Source organism: Budorcas taxicolor, chromosome 2, assembly GCF_023091745.1.
Source record: "Budorcas taxicolor isolate Tak-1 chromosome 2, Takin1.1, whole genome shotgun sequence".
NCBI classification, from domain to species: Eukaryota; Metazoa; Chordata; class Mammalia; order Artiodactyla; family Bovidae; genus Budorcas; species Budorcas taxicolor.
In genome coordinates this window covers 164,103,120-164,124,057 of record NC_068911.1, presented here as the reverse complement: position 1 = coordinate 164,124,057, position 20,938 = coordinate 164,103,120, and the positions used below count along the sequence as shown (strand labels likewise).

The window sequence follows — 20,938 nt, the reverse complement described above, 5'->3', positions numbered from 1 at the left end:
TTACAGTCACATACATTAAATCTACGTTTATTTTTTGTTCTAAAATGTGCTTTTTCTCTCTTTAATATCGGCCCAGGACCTCCACCTCCCCTTAAAAAAAAAAACCAACAAACACCACCACACGCACACATACACACACACCACCCTCCAAGCAGGTGAAAACCCCCGGCGATTAGTCTATAACAAATATTGACACGAGGGGGAAAAAAGGCATGTTGAAATGTATTAGAATCAGAACCTGTACAAAAAAAAAAAAAAAATTAAAATATAACCTGAAACTGTTCAAGTTCAGAAAGGCTACTAGTCAAGTCCTTTTCTCTTGCCAGGAGAATGCCATCATCAGAGGGCTCTGGGGCACCAGCCAGGGAGGGTGGGAAGAAAGAAACAGAAGCAGCAACAAATCCTTCACCAGAGGGGCCGCGACACACCATCCCCACCACGGATGCAGCCGGGAGGAATTAAAGACCTCGGGAGAGCGAATGTTGGCAGACAGCCCCCGTGGGCAGCCGGGGCCTTCACACCAAAGGCCAGTCTGAGTAGTCACAAGGCAGCAGGGAGCGAAGCCACCAGAGAACACCAAGCTGGAAGAGACTTCTGCCACCCAGCAGACCCATGGCAACCCAGCACTGGTGCTCAGATACCAGGGGTAAAGACAGCCCAGTGCTCCCAGCTAATGAGAGATTGGAGCTGGGCATTAAGAGGCTGAAAACCCGCAGGTTTAGTAAACACAGCCCAGCGTCGGCATCCCTCCATGGCCTGATCGGAGCTGCCAACAAGGGGTAAGGCAGGAGAGGGAAAACGAAGCATTTTGATACCTGGCTACTAGAAAGCGCCCACACCTCTGTGGGTACTGTGTACAAGGGGCTGGAGAAGGAAGGCGGCCCCCTCACTCAGAGAGCACCCATCCCTGTGGGCCAGTTAAAGCTGCTTCCGGCTTATGAACAGCCTGACAAAATGACACGAAGCAAAAGGAAAACTGGGAGGGAGACAAGCCCTTAGACAGAAACGAGAACCTCCTGGAGGGAAGCTGGGCAGTGTCGGCCCTGTTGGGATGGCATCCGTGGAGCCCCTGAGTCTGAAGGGAGCAACTGGGGACAGGGGCGGTGGGGTGGGGGAAGGGTCTTTAACGGTTCTTCTGGAACAGTACCAACGAGGGGGGAGGCGCTGGTGAGGGGACGGGCAGGTCTGGAACTCACGGAAGGTGGAGAGGGGAGGAAGCAGGCCCTCAGTGTCCCCTCCCCACCTGACCCAGGCCTGGTGAGTGCCAGCTGCCCCAGCCGGCCCTAGTGGCGGCTGGAGACCAGACCTTTCACTTTGGACATCTTCTTAGTGGGCTGCCTCTGCTCGGCGTGAGGGGGACATTCTCGTTCGGCCAACTGCTGTTCCATCTCCTGAGCCGAGGAGGACGCGGTAGCTTTGAGGGTCTTCTTAATGTTGGTAACCTGGAGGGAGACAGAGAATTGGCGTGCTCAGCTCGTACGTGCCAGAAACTCACAAGTTGCTCCTGCAACAACAGGGCCCACTCGGCGAAGAAACCAGAGCCCTCTGCAAGAAGACCTGAGATTATCTCCAGAAACCCACACAAGGGGAGAATGAGCAGGGGCTGCTCACAGAAGGTATGTGGAAATGAGTCAAGCAGAAAAGCGGAACGAATGATGCTTTCTTGGTTGAAAACGGGAAACAAGCCAAGTGGTAGTGGACCATTTGGCAAAAAGGTACAACAGAGCAGGTGAAAGAAAGCACTGACTAAAATGGCCATGGAAAAAGAAAGGGTGACACAAGATGCTACACTCAGCTGACCGCTGTTGAGGTATGAAACTGCAGACTATTTTCACAAGAACTTTGGAATACAACTGCATGAGCCTTTATTTCGGCTTCCCTGGTGGCTCCGATGGTAAAGAATCGGCGTGCAACGCAGGAGACCTGGGTTAGACTCCTGGAGAAGGGAATGGCAACCCACTCCAATATTCTTGCCTGGACACAGGAGCCTGGTGTCCTGCATTCCATGGGGTCACAAAGAACATGACTGAGCAACTAATACTTTCTTTCTTGAATAAGCAACTAGAAGGCAAACTTCAGCCAACTAAGTGACCAATGACAAAAAATGTAGTCAAAAAAAATGGAATCACAGTACTGTTATCAGCAGACCTTTCTTAACAGATATTTAAGCACCTCCTCCTGAACATATCCTATACAGTAACATGGATGTACTGTTCTATGAATGTTCTACCATTTCTTAATTAGTTCCTAGCTTGCTTTTCACTTATGTATGGTGCTTCAATGAACAGCCTTTGCATACTTTTGTGAACACCTGTGGAGCTTTCCAGATCAAAGGGTTTACACATTTTACTTTAGTTAACTCCTGCTTCTGAAACATGACTGTACCAACTTGTCCTACAAACTGTGTGCTCCTATGCCCATATTTATACACATTTCCCAACGCCAGTTCTAAAGGATCATTCATACCTTTGCCCTTCAGCTAGCTGAGAATAATAATAAAGGGAAGAAAAACAGAAGAGGAAATATCAACTTTTTTCCCCAATCATTAGAAGGAAGAAAGAGGAGAAGGCTGGTGCAGAGAAAAGTGTACACTTGTTGGTAAGAAAGTAAGCAGCTTCATCTGTTTGGTGGCTTCTGTGTTCTCTGGGAAGAAGCCCTGGTTTCTTACAGAACAAGAAGGGAGCTATCACCGTCAATACTTCTCAACAGTCAGAGTATCAGGAGCTTGAGTAAGAGAGAGTCCAAATGCAGAAAGGAAAGCAACATAAAAATTAGGTTCCTGGAGGAGAGCTGTCATCTGCGAAATGGGCCTAGACTAGACTGCAGGTCATTTTGTTTTTGTTGTTCTGAGATGTAGGAACAGCCACGCCTCAAAACTGCTGTCCCCTCAGTCATCTCAATGACATTTCTAAGAGGACCATCAACAGAGGGCTGTGAACGGGGACAGTGGACACAGAGGGCCACCGAATCCAAGGCTGGGAGCATCCAGTGTCTGCCAGGCCAAGACTTGCCATCTCAGGACCCCAGGCATCCCACCTTCCCACGCTCACTGCTACTCTGTTATCTCCTGTTCAAGAGAGTTACTTGGTCAGGTAGTGAGCGAAGAATTTGAAGCAAGTGGACAGCCTGCTGCTCTTTCTCTTACTTCAAGGCCTATTTTGATGGCCGTGGAGGAGAGATTAAGAAATGCAACTTCTCAGTTATCACTGCTTTATAAAACAACACTCCAAGGCTTGTCCGGTTTGATACGTTCTCTAAGCATTCAAGTGCCTATTTACCTCTTCAGTTTCTTATAGAAACTATCTCCCAATAAGCTGATATTTGGGGTGGTTAGTGACACTGGCATGCCACATGAAGAAATGAGACCTACCTCAAAGACAAATCTGGCTTGTTTTCCATTTCTGACACACCACTCAAGACCTTGTACCATCCTTCCCTTCACAACACATGCCCTCCATTCGAGCCACGCCAAGTCCCCGACCACACACGCGGGAGCAGTCATTTCCCTCTGCCTAGCTGCCTGTCCTGCACACCCTGTCATTCCAGCCTGGGCAGGCCTCCTCCTTCACTAGCCCCCTCCGACCCCACCTCTTCCACAAACTCACCCTGACCACTCACCCATGCTGACCTGTCTCCCCTCAATTACACTGCCTGGCAGCGCCTCTCACTGTCAGATGGTGGCCTCCTACATGCTGTGTCCCCTCTGTGTTTCAGGGGTTCCAATCTGGCTTCCTGTAGTTACGACTACATGCTGACAAAGCTGAGCCCTCCACAGTTGGGTAAACACGACCCAGGTGAAAAGAGGGCTTCCTGAAGAAATGAGGCCCTTTATCCTCACAAGGCCTCTCAGCTGGATGGGGTGGGGGTGGGGTCATGACATGGCTCACAGTGGGTCGTTATGCATATACCGTGCTCAATCAGTTTGACTGTTGGCATTTAAACACATGGAACTTACAAAGGAGACTGCTGAGCCAGTTACAGACTCTCAGAGTTGAAAGGGAGAGTCAACCAGCTTTCTATAATAACTCCCCAGGTCTAACCATAGACACCTCCTTCTAGAACCCAAGAGTGGCCACTCAGGCAGGTCCGTCAATTAAGTCTGTCTCAGCTCCACGGAACAATCCTGAAAAGTCTAACTCTGCCTTCACAGAGGCACCCTTGAAACAATGATTGATATCCTGCAGGCTGAGCTTCTTGGGCCTCAGTGTCGTGCTGCCTTCTAACTTTCTTCCTTGAGCAGTCTGGCTTGCAGGCCAGTGCCATCCCATTACCCCAGATGACCTAGAGTTCGGCAGGTCCCTCAGATTATGAGCGCCTGCTAACACAATCACAGCCTAGTTCTACTAGAGACTTTAGATATTCAGGTAAAAGGAGAATCGAGACAGCTCTTGGGCAGGAAAACACCTTTGAGCTGTGGGGCTGAGCAAAGGCAGACAACAGAAGCAGAGCACATAGCAGGGAAAGGGCCACAGGGAAAAGGAGACCAGGGAGACGGCAAGAAGTCTCCCAGGAGGCACGGGGAAGCACACGCCAACAGCCCACGGGCTCAAGGTCTGTCACTAACTCAGCTCCTGGGAGATTCTCCATATTGAAAAAGGAAAGAGTGTACTTTGTCCAGTTATGCTGTATTACCTACCTGACTGGAAAACGGCCTATTCTGTAAATGCAGCAAGAGCTATACATTGACATTCCACAGAACATCAGACTTATAAGCACATTCAAAGGGGAAGAAGCATACATTCCAAAATCAAATATAAGTGATGAGGTACTTTGTGGAGGTGATCATTACCTCCCTCCAGAGCATTTGCTTGGAGATGACAAACAGTTCGTGACGTCACTGCTCTATCTCCTGCAGGTATGCTGGCATTGTGACTAATTAGTGTTATTTCTGTGAAAGACTAAAAGGAGAGATTATTCTTAGGCAGTTTGTATGGGGCTGACTTCATTAAGAGGGAAGGCTCTTAAAGCTAATAGCCACCAGAAGTTTGCCGTTATAAGATTTGAGGGGAAAAAAAACGAAGGTTTCCCCTCTGAGAACACCAATCTAACTTAAAAATAAACACAGACCAACTTAGCTGAGAAGAGGACTAAACAAGCTAAGAGCAACAGAAGCATAGGTACAAGCAGAATAGAACAGAATTACAGCTTGGCGGTAGACCTGTTTCCAAGTCAACAAACACTCAGGGAGCACCTTCCCTCTTGTGCCTTCAGCCAGGGCACAATCAGCACCCTGCAGGTAGTAGCCAGGCCATGCGTTTAGAAAAACTGACTAGGCTCTGGGCTTTAGCCACGCTCCCACTCTTCTCATAGTTGTCTGTTCTAGATTTCCTAGAAGAGTATCAAATTAGTGAAAAGTCAAAGTGTTAGTTGCTCAGTCGTGTCCAACTCTTTGCAACCCCATGGACTGTGGCCCGCCAGGCTCCTCTGTCCATGGGATATTTCCCAGGCAAGAATACTGGGGTGGGCTTCCATGCCCTTTTCCAGGGTATCTTCCCAGCCCAGGGATCAAACCCAGGTCTCCTGCATTACAGGCAGATTCTTCACTGTCTGAGCCACCAGGAAAGACCAAATTAGAAGGCTGCTTTAATTGGTAGTAGAGGTAACCTTGGTTGTTGTCGCTGTTCAATTGCTAAGTTGTGTCCAATTCTTTGTGACCCCATGGACTGCAGCACATCAGGCTTCCCTGTCCTTTAGTTGGCCCAAATTTCTTTCTCTTGCACTTAAGCAAGCCCTTACTGCCACCTGGTGGCAGCATCAGGCCCTGCCAGCTGGAGCAGCTGTGTTTTCCAGCAGCGGACTGCTGACGGCAAGTCCACGCGTGCTGGCTCTCTCGTTTAATAACCGTACTTTAAGGAGTCCACACTGTTGTCTAAGTACTGGTCGGGCTTCCACATTAGGCAGTCAGTGCCTTCTTTCATCAGATGCCATTTATTATGGAAATAAACTGGAGCCATTCAAAGTTCTACAACTAGTATCATTCCTTTTGGCAAACCACCACAATCAAGCCCACCACCTGCCACACAATTGGCAGCAGTCCAATCACCCTGGTTCGCTTCTTGACTCAGGAAGATCCGGTGGAGAAGGGATAGGCTACCCACTCCAGTATTCTTGGGCTTCCCTTGTGGCTCAGCTGGTTAAGAATCGCCTGCAATGCAGGAGACCTGGGTTCAATCCCTGGGTTGGCAAGATCCCCTGGAAAAGGGAAAGGCTACCAACTCCAGTATTCTAGCCTGGAGAATTCCATGGCCTGTATAGTCCACAGAGTCACAAAGACACGATTCAGTGACTTTCACTTCACTTCAACCACACTGGGGTAGCCAGCAGCGATCAGGCTCCTCCTGGGTGACCAACCAGGTTAAAGAGCGTTTCAGGTGATCCCGGGTCAGGTGGGCGTTTTGCCTCTAAATCTCCTATTTCCTAGGTCTGATTTATAGGGAAGAGTCAGTGAAGAGGAGAGAGAGAGGTCGGTGAAGAGGAGAGAGGTTAGCCTTTCCTACTTCACTCAGACATCAATCCCAGGTCAGAGAAAAAACTACAATCTTCAACAGGGGATCACAGAGCTCATTAGGGAAACTGCAGGCTTATTTTCCTAATTGTATCTGTCTTTGATTAATGCTAAACTAAATATACATCACACTTCTCCTGCAAGAAGTAGGGTTAAAAATTTACAACAGGTGGAACATTCCCAGAGTAGGTGTGCCTGTGTAGTATACACGAGTGTTTGTGCACATAAAATAAATTCTCTCTAGTTTGTGAAAAGCAGACTTCGGCAGTTCTCTGATACTTACAGGGTGTGCCTGAAATATATAACAATCATTTGAGCACTTATTATGCATAAGGCACGGGACAAAGAGCTGGTCTTACAAAGATCAGGTTTTAATTTAAATAAGATACAGGTTTTATTTTCAAGAAATACATACAAGAGTAGGGGAAATCTTCAAATTTCACAAATCCCCCTTTGAAAGGCATGACCACCTATTTCTTATGTTCCTTACCTCTAACTCTGGGTTCCAGTCTGCCATACTCTAGGACACCTGACTTTAAAAATTCATTAAATATCATTAATGCCTCAAGCTCCATCATACCAGAAAAGAACTTTCAGTGCTAAAATTCTGATCTTCAGGGCTCCAAACAAATTGGGAGATGACTCCCACGGGTGTCCAGGCTACAGGCTCACAAACGCCCATTCAGATGCAAGACTGGAGCCTGCGTCTCCCAGAGGATGAAAGTGTCCTGAATAACCAGGTGTCTAATACCACAATCACACACTTTTACCTTCACTTGTGTTCCATCCATTGAATTTTTTCCCTTTCTTTCTTGTTCAGGATAAAACATATGATGCATTTTCAAAGGTTATGACAAACACGCACAGATTAGAGAATAAAATGAACACGGCGTACCCACCACACAGCGGAGGAGTGCAGCATTAGGCCTGGATGCCAGGTGCCTCCGCCCAGCCTAGTAACCATCAACCCTCCATCCACCCTGAAGGCCATCCCCGAACTCGTTTCTTGTGCTGTGCAGCTGCAAAGTGTGTGTGAGCTGAGGAATTAGAACATGCTGGTCTCCAAGCCCACTCACCCTCTGGCGACCGGGAATCAGAAAGGAGACGGAGAGCACCAAGCCCAGGGATGGGTCACACTGTCCTCTACACGAGCACCTTGCCCAAGACCCACTCGTGAGCACTTCATCTACGCCAAGATTCAGGAGACAAGGAACAAACAGGGATACCTGGGAGTGGGGGGAGTGGGGACAGACAGTCCCTGCCTTACCTCGGCCTCTACCTGCTGCTGAGTTCGGCTGTGGTTCTCCTTGTACTGGTTGGCTCTCAGAACTTGCTGCTCGATGCCCAGCAGGACTGCCTCGCAGCCATCACACCTACACAGGAGAGAACCAGCCCCGAGCTGCAGAGAAGCCTGGGAGTCTACCAGTCTCCCAAATCTCCCTCCCCAGCTCCATAGACACTTGCTGGAACATTCCATCTGCAGGGGCTCTTGCCCCTTCACTCCTGCAATAAGACAGGTTGTTACTAAATACATAAGACAGGGCATATGGAAACAAACACAGAGGACATGGAGCGATTTCCTAAGAGTTTATTTTTGACCATGGCATGCAGAATGCAGGATCTTAGTTCCCTAACCAGGGATAAAACCCACGCCCCCAGCAGTGGGAGCACGGAGTCTTAACCACAGGACCACCAAGGAAGTCTCTGGGGTGGTTTCTTAGAATACAGCTTCAATTTCCAACCTGTGTCCCACAAGAAAGTGACACAGACCATGCAATTAAAGGAATTAGGAGAGACTGCACAGGTGGCAATGACTGATCAGTTTTCTCAACAGAAAAAATTATTTTCTAAAAGCATCCTATTTTGAAGATTGCCCTTTTTCTTAGAAGTGTGTTACTTCCTGGTTGCCACCCACCTCCTCATTATTTCATTTTCCACACTTTTTATTTTGCAAATTTTTAAATGTAAAAAAAAAAAGTTGAAGCTATAGTACAGTAAATACCCACCTCCCCTCCACTTCAGAGTCAGCAGTTGTGAACATTCTGCCGTACCTGTGATATCACTCTATGTACCAGCTTTGTTTCAAATCTAACTCCAATGCCTAAAAACAAGGGGTAAGAATTCGTAGACACCCTGGGAGCTAGGAGAGCCCTGAGTGCAAATACGCTGACGCCAGATGTTGGAGGTGAAAACTGTTGGTCATCTCAAAGACAGAAACAGACAGCCAACTTCAGCAGGACTAGACACGGAAAGCTTCTCTTCCAGACCACGTTCACGTTAGGAGTATTTTATAAGTTTCTTTCCCATCTATTCTGACTTAACAGTTTTACATTCTTTTGAAAGCTCCTGTTTGTGTCACATGTTGTAAAGGGAAGATGTACAGAGTCACACCTAGGACGGAACCCGGGGTAAAGCGTGGGCAGCAACAGCCCAGGGGTCTGACAGGAGCTGCAGCGAGGGAAGCTCAGAGGGCTTTGGACCTCTAGAAGGTCAAAGCTGGGCCGTACCTCCCTGGATATACACCTCCTGCGGCTGAGCCGGGAGAAGGAAATGGCAACCCACTCCAGTGTTCTTGCCTGGAGAATCCCAGGGACGGCGGAGCCTGGTGGGCTGCCGTCTATGGGGTAGCACAGAGTCGGACACGACTGAAGCAGCTAAGCTGGAGAGTCAGTCTGAGAGTCAGTCTGCTTAAAGACAATTTTCACCCCCACGCCTTGCACAAAGCCGACCTGCCCTGCTTCATGATCTCAAACATGCCATGAGCCCACCTGCAACTGTACTCTCCTCACCTCCAACTATACTCTCATCCTGGCCCTCCTTCACAACTTGGTTTTTAATAACTATAACAAATTCTTGTAGAATGGGAATGTGCAACAGCTCTCACAAGCAACCAATTCCATTAAAATAGCATATGTGCAAATATCCCACTCCTTTTTATATACCAGAATATGGTTATCAAATATTCTATACCTGAGTCTATGTCCCAATTCAGAATAACCCATTCCTTGTCTTCAATATCCCTCACGGCGTTTTACAAACGCTAGCCCAATGTTACTGATGCTGAATATGGTTCTCTTATCCACAAAGTCTTACTGACACAAATTCCCTAGCTTGGTCAAAGGCTGAGGGTGAGTCTGCAAAGCAATAGGATCAGTGTCAGGCTTAAGAGACTCCACCTGCCAACCCTGGGCACTTCACAGCCTCCTGCTAAATAGCCCCTATTTGCACAGGACAAGAACAATTTTACAACTATGACATTAGGCAGCCTGAAGTGATTCTTGCTGTCACAAAGCTATAGTCACAAATGCAGCTCACACCCTGCTTGCTGTCCCAAGGTCCCAGCACCCAGGCAGCCCCCGCTGATACCTGAAGACCACATTTCCCCAAACAGAAGCACAAAGGCCAAGCTAGATATCCCCTTCCTAAAGGCGGGCGGCAGGGGGCAGTTGGCTTCCCTGGTGGCTCGGTGGTCAAGAATCCGCCTACAGTGCAGGAGATGTGGGTTCAATCCCTGGGTCGGGAAAATCCCCTGGAGAAGGAAATGGCAACACACTCTAGGATTCTCATCTGGGAAATCCCATGGACAGAGGAGCCTGGCAGGCTCCAGCTCTTGGGGTCACAAAAGAGTCAGACACAACTTAGCGACTAAACAACAACAAAGATGGGGGCGCCTCCTTCTCTGAGCCTCACCATTCATGCAAGGTCTTGACAATATTATTGATATCTTTCTTTCGGATGTCACGGCCAATGCAGAAATCCACTTCCAGCAGCTGGTTTCGCTGGTCCAGCTTGCCCTGGATGATGTCAGTGTAGACTGCCTCGATGATGAGGTCCTCCAGTTCCCGGAGGTTCCGCATCTCCAGGTCCCTCAGCAGCACGGAGTAAGGGATACACTGTAGAGAAGGTGTGCGTCATACTTACAAAACCACTGGTAAACATTCAAGAAAATTCCAGTTATTACCCAGATAGCCAACGTCTGCCTCAGGACTTTGGGAAGTGCGGTCCAGTGGTAATTAGTAACATTTACAGTGCGGTGAGATCTGGGCTTCCCCGGTGGCTCAGCTGGTAAAGAATCTGCCTGCAATGCAGGAGAGCTGGGTTCCAATCCTGGGTTGGGAAGATCCCCTAAAGAGGGGAAAGGCTACCCACTCCAGTAATTCTGGTCTAGAGAATTCCACGGACTATACAATCCATGGGGTCACAACGAGTCAGACACGACTGAGCGACTTTCACTCATGGCAACAAGAGATGGATAAAAGAGCTGTGAGACCAGTGGGATCCAAACCAGACCCACAGTATCTTAGGAATGCATTCTCCTCATCCTCTGCCTAGTGGACGTTGCTCACTTTTCAGCTGAGAAGAGAAAAATACTCAGTATCTGGCACTGTGCTGCCTTCTGGAAGCTTGCAGAATTTGTGTAACATGCTAGGTCATCAAAAAACGCCCAACAATCTCAGACACCAGAGAGACAAACTGGCTGCTTGCCCAGCAGAGCACAAATTTTAAAAACTTAGAGGCTAACACACCCACCTACAAGTGGCCACTGGGTACTGCCAGCCCAAAGGTCATCCTGAAATTTACATTTGCTTTCTTAGTCTCTTACCCAACAAAGTCAACTCCCCAATAGTAGTCCTGTAATGGGCTGTACCAAAATTCTGCATGACTCCAAGGAAACTGGATATTTAAATACCCAGTTTTCTGCAATTCCTCTGACACATCACTATTCGCTTGAAAATTAACAGAGCAATCAAATCTGCAGAAACAGACAGAAGGAAGATGTATGCAGAGAATACGACAAACCTACCTGAGGGGTGTTCTATGACTAAAGGTCTGAAATCCAGAGTTGGTACATGGGCTTACAATGAGAGGTTGCAAAAACGAGGTAAAGAGTCACTACTACTCTTTGCTATACTTGAGAAGTCCATGATCAGGACAAAAGAAAAAAAAAGAGTTCAGGTCCTCATTCCCTAACAAAACAGGCCTCCCACCTGTAATGCCCAGCTGAGAATCAGAAATCTGTGATTAGACCAGATAAAATAATATTAATAAGTGAAAACAACAATCCAAGAACAAATATACATCTTTCTGGCTCAATCACAGAGGGAAAATACAAAGAGCAAACTTTTTCAAAGGCACAGCTTCATGAAAACTGAAGACATTTAGGTTAGGATTGAGCAAAGAACCAAAAACCAACTATAAATTGACTGAACCTGGATCTTCTTTGTTAATGGCTATGAGCAGATGGTTGCATGTCATCTAAACTGAGTGGAGCAAAGAACTCAGAGATATAGTGGAGTGGTATTTTACAGGAGGTTAGGGTCAGAAGTTAGCATAGGCAAAAAGTTCCAGTTAGTATATTCAACCTTGAAAATCCCCAGAGGAAGGCAGCCTATTAAAAAATCGACCTCTCAGTAAGTCCAACATACAAGTTATTCCTCCAGCATGGGAACAGTTCACTGTGTATTGAGCAACAGCTGAAGTGGTTAACTTGCCTTGAGATGCCTTGCTGTTTGAAAAATCTGTATCTTGAAACAGCAGTCTCCTTTAAGCATGGCAAATGCTCGAGCACGTGGGGTACCACGGCATGCCAGAACTGAGACCTGCTGATTCACATCACTCCTGGGCATACTCTTCCTAAACGGAATCGTGAGTAATTATCTATACTATTTTAACTGCTATCTTATCTCTTTTGTCCTTTGCCAGGCAAATTTTATGCATTTATGATGCAACTCTGCCGTGTGCAACTGGGAGTTCCCACACTGATGCCAACGAGATACCTGCCTCGAGGTGAGGAAGAAGACAGGAAAGGGCTGGGGCCGTACCTTCATCCTCGACGCCAAGCTCACGATGGTGAGGTGCTTCAGCTTGTTCTGCTGAGCTGTGCTCAGTTCTGGCAGGCTCTCCTTGTTGGCTGCTCAGTCCCACCCACCACAAAAATCAAGACACAAAACAAAATTAGGATTTCTTCATGGAATAAGCACACAAACTCCCCACATCAAACCTACTACTGAATCACTGTCATGACTCTGCACTTACTCATGAGGCAAATGTTCCATCAGCGCCTCCTGTCTTCACTCAAAGACCATGTGCTTCCAAAGAAGAAAAAAACTGAATGTCTACACCTAAGCTGGGTCTCCTAAGAAGCCAGGCATGACTGCACAAAATGATATGAAAATTATCTTAATGGAATACTATTTTCAATGTCTTCCCAGAGTACCTGTTATGTGCAATGCACTATCTTAAGTGATTCAAGGGGAATAAGATGGGCCTTGTCGGGGCTGCTGCACCCCACAACTCCAGGAGCACCAACCACCACCCAGAGCTGGGCAACTCAATGGCCCTGGACTTGTCCTTAGTTGTCACCTGACGTTTCAACAGCTACAAATGCAAGAGAACTACCAGAAGAAAGGTACAAGTTACCAGAAGACAACAAGAGGGTGAGAAGAACAAAGGGAAAAAGAGAGCACACAAGTGAGTGCAATCAGACTGGGGAGACAGAAGAACAGAAAAAAAGGTGGAGCTTCAGATGACTGTGGAAGGACGGGCACAATGTGAGCAACAGCAATAATGAAAACAACAGCGATGGCAGCAGCCAAGGGAACAGACGGCAAGTTGTACTTAGTGCAAGTGTACACACAGATCCACACGTACACACACACAACCAGGGAGTCCTCACAACCACCCCACAAATCAGATTCCTAATGTCTTTGGCTCCTTCCCCATAATTCTAGATTCCAATTGGTGAATCCAAACTGCATTTTTTCCCCTTTGAGCACCCTGCTGAAATTCACGTGGTACCAATTCCTGACCTAAACTGAATTAGGCTTTTTAATCCCATTTGTTGTGAATAGTCATTTGTTTGGCTGCAAAACTTGAATGCGTTTGATTACCGGTTTTGCCCACATCTCTCAAGGGTGTTACATAAAGAAGTATATGCATCATACTTTTAAAATCATATAACCTTTTCAGAATCCCTGAAATTCTAAACGATGAAACATCCAGCCCAAGAAGTGCAGATAAAGGCCTGTGGACCTTTTTGTCACTCCCCTTTGACAGATGAGGGGACTGAGGTACAGAGGATCACTTAATTTGCCAAAGGACACACAACTGGTGGAAGTGGAGACAGAGTATAAAAGCCCAGAATCCCGGTTCCAGAGTCTGTAAAATGCTGCTCTTTCGTGAGGATGGAGACAAAGGATTCACTCACTGGAACAAAGTGCAGGTCAGAAAAAACTGGCAAGTGCGATGGCAGCACAGAGTTAAGTGGAAGTGACCAAGGGGAAAGAAAGTGCAAGAAAAGAGCAGTCAGGGATACCACAGTGAGGACCTTGAGTCACACCACTAAAATAAAGGCCAGGTCTATGTCATACCACTAAAATAAACTAGGAAAGCCAGACAAAAATGGTTTGAGTGGAATGTAAGTTAGTGTTTGGACATGCATGTACTTCATTCCTGACAGTTACAATGACTATGCTGTACAATAACTTACAATGACTCAAATGATCTAGAAAAGAGAACTGGGTAAGTAGATTATGGAGTATTAGATTATGAAATATTAAAAATGACTATAAAGATGTAAAACATGGATAAACGCCTATGAAATAAGTGAATAAAGCAAGATATAAAATTGCACACATAATCTAATTATACCTATAGAAATCATAAGCACAAGGGAGGAAAAGTCCAGGACCATAAAACGAAAAGTGGTTATGGGTGGTACAACTACAAGTGACTTTTTTCCCTATTTTCCCAACCTTCAACATGGTGATGGTATTTAGATAATATTTAACACTTAAAGACTTTCCAAATGGGTATTCTGACATTTCACAACACTCCAAGTGCTCTACCAACACCAGTCCTCAAGAACCTCATCTGAAAAAAAACAAGGGCTGTATTTATGGATGAGCATAAACATAGTCCCCTTTAACCCACTGGGAAATAAAAGGAGGGAACCAAAGTCCTCATGGCATGTCACCTACAGAGCACAGTGAGATGAGAAACAGCCAGGTAAGCGCCCACCCCATTATATCCCAGACCTCTGTGAGCCTCGGGAAGACAACACATCCAGGCAGAGTAACATAATGAAGAGATGTCTGTGGAGGATCTTAACCAACTCACCTATGTAATCTGGGTATGTTCCATAGGCAAACAGATTCAGCAACTGCAAATAAGCAGCATTTGCTCCCTCTGCAAGCTGAGGAGGGAAAAAAGAAAACAGTTCACAGAGTGAGCTGTCTACCCATCACTGCAGCATTCGAGCAGAGGGCAGGTGATCACGGGCCACAGTTCTGTACTGTTTTATTGCTTGGTCCCTGAGATCCCTCCCAACTCTGATTCTTTGGGAAAAAATAAATAAGGTTATTAAGGGCCCATATTTAAATTCTCTCTCTCAGGAATACACACTTCACACTCTACCCAGCTTGCCCAAGGGAACTACTTTTGTCACACAGATGCGCGTACATGCACACAAAGTAATAAGCACTGGGAGCAAGTGGAATTTTCTCAGCGTTCCCCACGATTGAAACAAGGACTGGGGCAGCTTTGTCAACACCCCAGCTTGGTGGGTACAGGGTAAGTCACTCTTAATCCAAACTGAAAAAAGTACAGGGGTGGCTCCAAGTTTCAGGACTACAAGTGGACTGTGAATGCTGGAGATTAGCAAAGCCTAAGATTCGACAGCACAGCACAGCCCCAAACAAAACTGTCCATTAAAATTACCTACTCCTCGCTAATACTAACGGCAAAGAGCCACCTGCGGAAGAAAAAGAAAAGTGGTCCTGCTCTGCTGAGAGCTGCTCTACTCTGCTCTGCTCTGCTGCCAATCACCATAACTATGTGCTTTCCCTACTCGCAAATATGACCTGTTACTCTCCCAATTTACCAAACTCAGGAAAGTCTTAAACAGGAACCAAGTGGCATTCTGTAGAATAATAATACCACTCAACTTTAAAAGGTTCCGAAAACTACATCTGTAATTTCTGACCACTGAAAGGCAACTAGCTTATTCCCAGCTCACAAATGGAAAGAAAATCAACTGTGGGAAGATAAAGGTGCTCTGCTGAGCATGCCAATGAGAACTCTGGCATCCTAATACCCTGGCCTACCTTCTCAGATTATCAAGAATCTCCCGAAGTCCTGAATCAGAAGTGGATGAGACCATCAAATCTAGTCCCCACTTTTCAGACAGACAATTTCAAAACTAGCCATAAAAGACTATTTTCTCTAGGGCAGACACTCCAAAATTTCTCCCACTGGCCCAAATCAGTAACATTTTTCTGACTTTAATTTGCATCCATCTCCTCTTACCCAAACTTCCATAAAAAACAACTACTTGTTTATATTCATTCAGGCTTTTCACAAACCTGAAGAAACAAATTACTCATGGCCATCTCTTCTTTTGAAAGATGATGACCTATCAAGCCACAAAAAGGCATGGCGGAAATTTAAATGCAATATTACTAAGTGAAAGAAGCCAATCTGAAAAGGCCACATATGTATGTTTCCAACTATATGACATTCTGGGAGAAGTAACATCAGTGGTTGTCAGGGACTAGAGGGGAGGAAGAGAATCTTGGGGGCAGTGAAACACTCTCCCTGATACTGTAATGGTGGATACATGTCATCAAACGCTTCTCTAAATCCATAAGGGCTTCCCACGTGGTGCCGTGGTAAGGAATCCACCTGCCAATGGAGGGGACACAAGAGACATGGGTTCAATCCCTGGGTCAGAAAGATCCCCTGGAGGAGGGCACGACAACCCACTCCAGTATTCTTGCCTGGGAAATCCCATGGACAGAGAAGCCTGATGAGCTGTGTAGTCCATGGGGTCTCAAAGAGTCAGACACAACTGAGCACACACACACACACACACACAGACCCCACAGACTGTACAACACCAAGTGTGAACCCTAACAGAAACTCTGGTCTCCGGGTGACAGTCATGCATCAGTGACATTCCACACTGGTGGGGGACACTGGTAACGGGGCAGGCCATGCATGCATGAGAGCAAGGGATACATTAGAACTCTCTGTACCTCCCTCTCAACTTTGCTGTGAATCTACACTGATCTCAAACAATTAAGTCTTTAAAAAAAAAAAAAAAAACTCAAATTTTCTTAAATTTTCCTCACAGGATTCCTTTTCTATCTCTGGTAATTAAATTTTTACTGAAAGTCTATGGTGTGTCAGAGTACATAAGAAGCTCTAAGAAAACAACAGGGGGCAGAATAGACCTTACCCTCACAGAGCTTACAGTCCAGCAAGCCAGTCTGATGTTAAATAAAAATTTACAACAAAAAAAAAAGGTGGGTCTTTCTGTTTTCAACTGTTGCAGGGACAGGAACTGATGCCACACCCATACATCTGCACGGGATGATCCAGGGGAACTGCTCGAGCTTCTTAATCAAGAGGAATGAGCACATGTACAACAGCAAGTCCAGTAACCTGAAGACCCAACTCCTTTTGCTACAACGGGCTGACTCACAGCAGGGCTATAAGCATGAAGACAGCAGCCAATGGCAAAGGCATTTGTCTTGCTGTCATGAACTGAAGAACTAGCCAGCAAAAGTCAGTCACCCGATTTACGTGGACCATCATCGACAAGAAAGCCCGGGCAACTCTAAGTAGCATCATGCACCTGATCCTCAAGAACAAGGACCACCAAGACCTGCACATGGCAGCCTTCAGCAGAGCAGGAGTAACACTGGGCAACCAGGAAGAAGCTCTGACACTGTAGAGGAAGCCAGCCTTCCATACCAAGAGCTCCTGGTGTAATAAAGTATGTAATACAATAAAGTATGTAATACAATGAAGTATGTAATAAAGATGTCACCAGACTTTTAAATCAATCAGCATAAGAGCATCAATCAATAAATATGAAAATATCCTCGGTGGAAAGCAGAGGTGGAAAAGTATGGGATCCTTTACAGCTCTGTTCCACCTGATTATTCTCATTTTTAAGATACAACAACCAAAGGTGATACCCAAGGTTTTAATAACCACTACCAAACAAACAAGCAAACAAAGCAAAAAGAACTACTTCCCAGCTTTTCATGTCATATTGTTTTTACACATCTTTAGCACTCAACTGCCCTTTTCACAGAAATAATATATTCTTTATCCATGCCCATCTCATGCTCAATAACAAATACTTCCTGCTAGTATGTGCCTGACCAATCTTCAATGTCCATATTTACACCAGAGGCTTTTTGTCCCTACGAATGACTGGAACTACCAGTAACATCATTCATGCTGATACTATACTTTTCTAATTTATCAGGTTCAACTGGATTTTTCCCCTATCTTTCAAATTACTACCACTTCCCTGGTGACTCAGAGAGTAAAGAATCTGCCTGCAGTGCAGGAGACCGGGGTTCGATCCCTGGGTCAGGAAGATCCCTTGGCAAAGGGAATGCCACTCTAGTATTCTTGCCTGGAGAATTCCATGGAAAGAGGAGCCTAGCAGGCTACAGTCCATGGGGTCACAAAAAGTTGGACATGACTGAGCAACTAACGCTACTACTAATCTCAATTTACTCCAAATTCAGATGAAAATACTGACCAGAAGGAACCCAGAATTTCATCCCCATTCACTTCCCCTGCCTCACCAATTCCCATCCCTCACTCAAAAATAGCACCTCACAGGTCCACAATGCTTCAGCACCAATAATCCCTGGAAGCCTGGAGAATCTCGGGAAGGTTTAAAACAAAGAAGATAGAGAAATTGTCTGAAAACTGCCCTTACCTCCTGCACGTTGGCCAGCTCCAGCAGTTCTCCGAAGACATATACTCCAGGAGCCTCCAAAACTTGGCTTATGAGAGCAGTGAGGGCTGAACCACTGGTACCTTTGGCTAGTAAGATAAACTGTTCCAGGAGGTTACTTGAGGGCTTCTGTTCACCTGCCATTCTCTGGCCTTGAGATCTGTCCAAAAGAAAGCGTTTCAGTCATTCTTCCTCCTCCTTTGCAAAATCTATGCTTATTTCATGCCAGATCAGACATCAGAATAGTTTTGCAGTATTCAAAACGAAAAAACAGCTCCTGAGTCCAGATCTCACTTTGTGACATGGTAGGGTCTAACCTGGAGTTACAGGGATTTGGTTCTTTTTCTGAGGTTTGAAACATTTAATAAAAGCCACTTTATTCCATCTGACCCTTCCCCAAAGGCAGCACCTTCGAAGCCCTTAAACCTAACCAGGACCTGAAGAAACACACAGGAGTATCTCAGTAGCTGTCTTATATTCACCTCATTTTTAGACTCTGGTTAAGAAGCAGAGACTCTTGTCAAAACACAGAGGCATCATATGTAAGCAAAAGCAATCAGTTATAGCTTCCATTGTGTCATTAGAATCCCACCTACAACCAGCTACAGATAAGGAAAAATAAAAGGCAGACAACAAAGATGATGCATTTAATAAAAAATATCACTGACTGAATAGAAAAGGGGAGAGGGGAATTAACTTGAAAGATAAGGAGCAACATATTCAAACTAAGAAAATACATGCACACATGCTGTTTAAGTCCATGTGGAAAATCCCTTTATTTGGCCTCCTGCTGGTATGTAACATTTCACCAAATACGACTTCAGAATTTGTAGAACACCTCCAGAAAACAATAAAAAGATCTGAGGAAACAATGAAGATAGCCATCCTGAAGACATTAGGACAGGAGGGTTCCTCGATTGTAAAATCTACTGACGACAAGCTCAGTGTATGTGAACATACACACACTGTATATCTACTCTACAGGAATTACTTCTCTAAGAATGATATATCCTGGGCAGTGTGACAAAATGAAGGAGTAGTAGAGGGAAGAAGAGAACAAACCGAAAAAGGATAGCTTGCTACAAGAGAAACTAAGTTTTCCTTTGGAGGCAGGCACCAAGAGCTGCAGTCCTTTCATAGTATTACAGGAACAAGCAAGTCGTTTCACCAGGGTTACTTAGAAGGTCTTGTTGGAAACAGAAAAAAATGAAGTGCTAAATAAAAGGAATAAAGGTTGCTAAGGAAAGGGGAAACTGGAGGGAGAAGAGGAGAGGGTATGAGGGAGATGTCGGGGGAAGGTGATGTGTTCGGAGAGGAAAAAACAAAAACCTCCCTTCCAAGTGGAGATGTGTGAAGACACTGAATGATAGGGGATGGAGAAGGGGTAAAAACACGGACAGAACTTCGGTCCCTCAAAAAAAAATCTCGGCCTAAAAAGCAAACCCCGTGGGGGCAAAGAGATAATAAGGAGGCGCTGATAACCGCTTTCTTCTGGAGTGGGAGGGCCCAAGGAGGCGGCTAGGAACTCAGGGGAGAATTCCCGTCCTGCGGGGGGCGCTATTTTCATGGACCGCAGAGGGGCAAAGCCGCAGCCTTTGCGGGTGAAGAAGCGAGAGCAAGCACAGTGCGGACGCTGAGGGTCGCGGGTTGGGGTGGGCTTTAGGGCGGGCAGGGTGTACCGCGCAGGGCCGCGGGTGCAGGGTGAGGAGCAGAGGGGCGCGCTCCGGGGCGGGGGCGGGGCGGTGTGGCCGCGGGCTTTTCCCACGGCTGGCGCTAGGCCTGACCGCCCAGCCGCGCCTGGCGCGCCGGGCCCCACCCTCTCGCCGGCCCCTACCTGTCCTCGGCCGCCTTTCTGTCGTCTCGGTCGCTGGCTTGGCCTCCCGGCGCCCGCCCGCAGGTTGTCAAGCGTCCATGATCTGCCCGGCGTCCGACGCTTTTCTGCCTCCGCCGACCCGTTGCCCTTGCGGCTCCCCCGGAAGCCTCCCTCCGCTGCACTCGAGTTCCGCCCACACTCGGTTCCCCTGCCGCGTTCGCAGCCTCGGAGCTCCAGTGAGGCCTCCACCAGAGAAAAGGGGTCCGAGCCGGCTGGGGTGGGGGTCCTGAGGAGAGTAATGCAGCCTAGGCAGGACTAGGGGCCCAAACCATCGCCATCTGCAGCTTTGGGCCGTAAATCCATTCTCCCTGCCTAACTGTGGCTACCCATGGGGTACAGAGCATCTTTGCATATGCTGGTGCCGAATGCTGTACACCGTCTCGTCGAATTCTTAAAACAACTCCAGGCCTGTAACATTATTCCCATTTTTTAAGATCCAAAAGCCAGTGTGTCGAAGTCTGCTTTGAAACCCAGGCTCTCTGAAGCCAAAGACCATGTTCTTCGCCTCTATTCAGAAAATGTTTAAAAATAAGTAAAAGACGGGTTGAACCAACCATGATTCTGTGACCAAAATGATATTTGTGGCGTTGCATCTGGTATTTACCAAGTCTCCTGGAAGATGGCTAGGAATGCCACCCAACTGAACACCTAAGCTGGCTCCTTTAACATGTACACCAGACTAAGGTCTTGAAAATGAAAAGAAAGGGAAAAAAAAGGGCCCTATTTACCTTTCGTGAATTCAAGTGCAGAAATCAGACAGCGGCAAAGGTGCGGAGCACCAACACATTCATTTTGAAAA

The 20,938-nt window shown here is 46.6% G+C and overlaps 1 protein-coding gene across 2 annotated transcripts; it reads right to left on the bottom strand.

Annotated features, from left to right (window-relative positions):
• Positions 1-200: 200 nt before the first annotated feature.
• COPS7B (COP9 signalosome subunit 7B) lies at positions 201-20,245 on the bottom strand. 2 transcript variants are annotated; one of them, XM_052659122.1, is made up of 7 exons: positions 20,101-20,245; positions 18,249-18,426; positions 14,624-14,699; positions 12,328-12,416; positions 10,196-10,398; positions 7,773-7,878; positions 201-1,442 (listed from the first exon to the last, which is right to left on the bottom strand). In XM_052659122.1, the coding sequence occupies exons 2-7, from the start codon at positions 18,408-18,410 to the stop codon at positions 1,284-1,286; spliced, it is 795 nt and encodes a 264-aa protein (XP_052515082.1). In that variant the 5' UTR covers positions 18,411-18,426; positions 20,101-20,245; the 3' UTR covers positions 201-1,283. The 2 variants fall into 2 exon arrangements, with proteins under 2 accessions (XP_052515082.1, XP_052515074.1); XM_052659114.1 differs by lacking the exons at positions 12,328-12,416; positions 14,624-14,699 and having other exon boundaries at positions 20,101-20,220.
• Between the last annotated feature and the right edge of the window lie 693 nt (positions 20,246-20,938).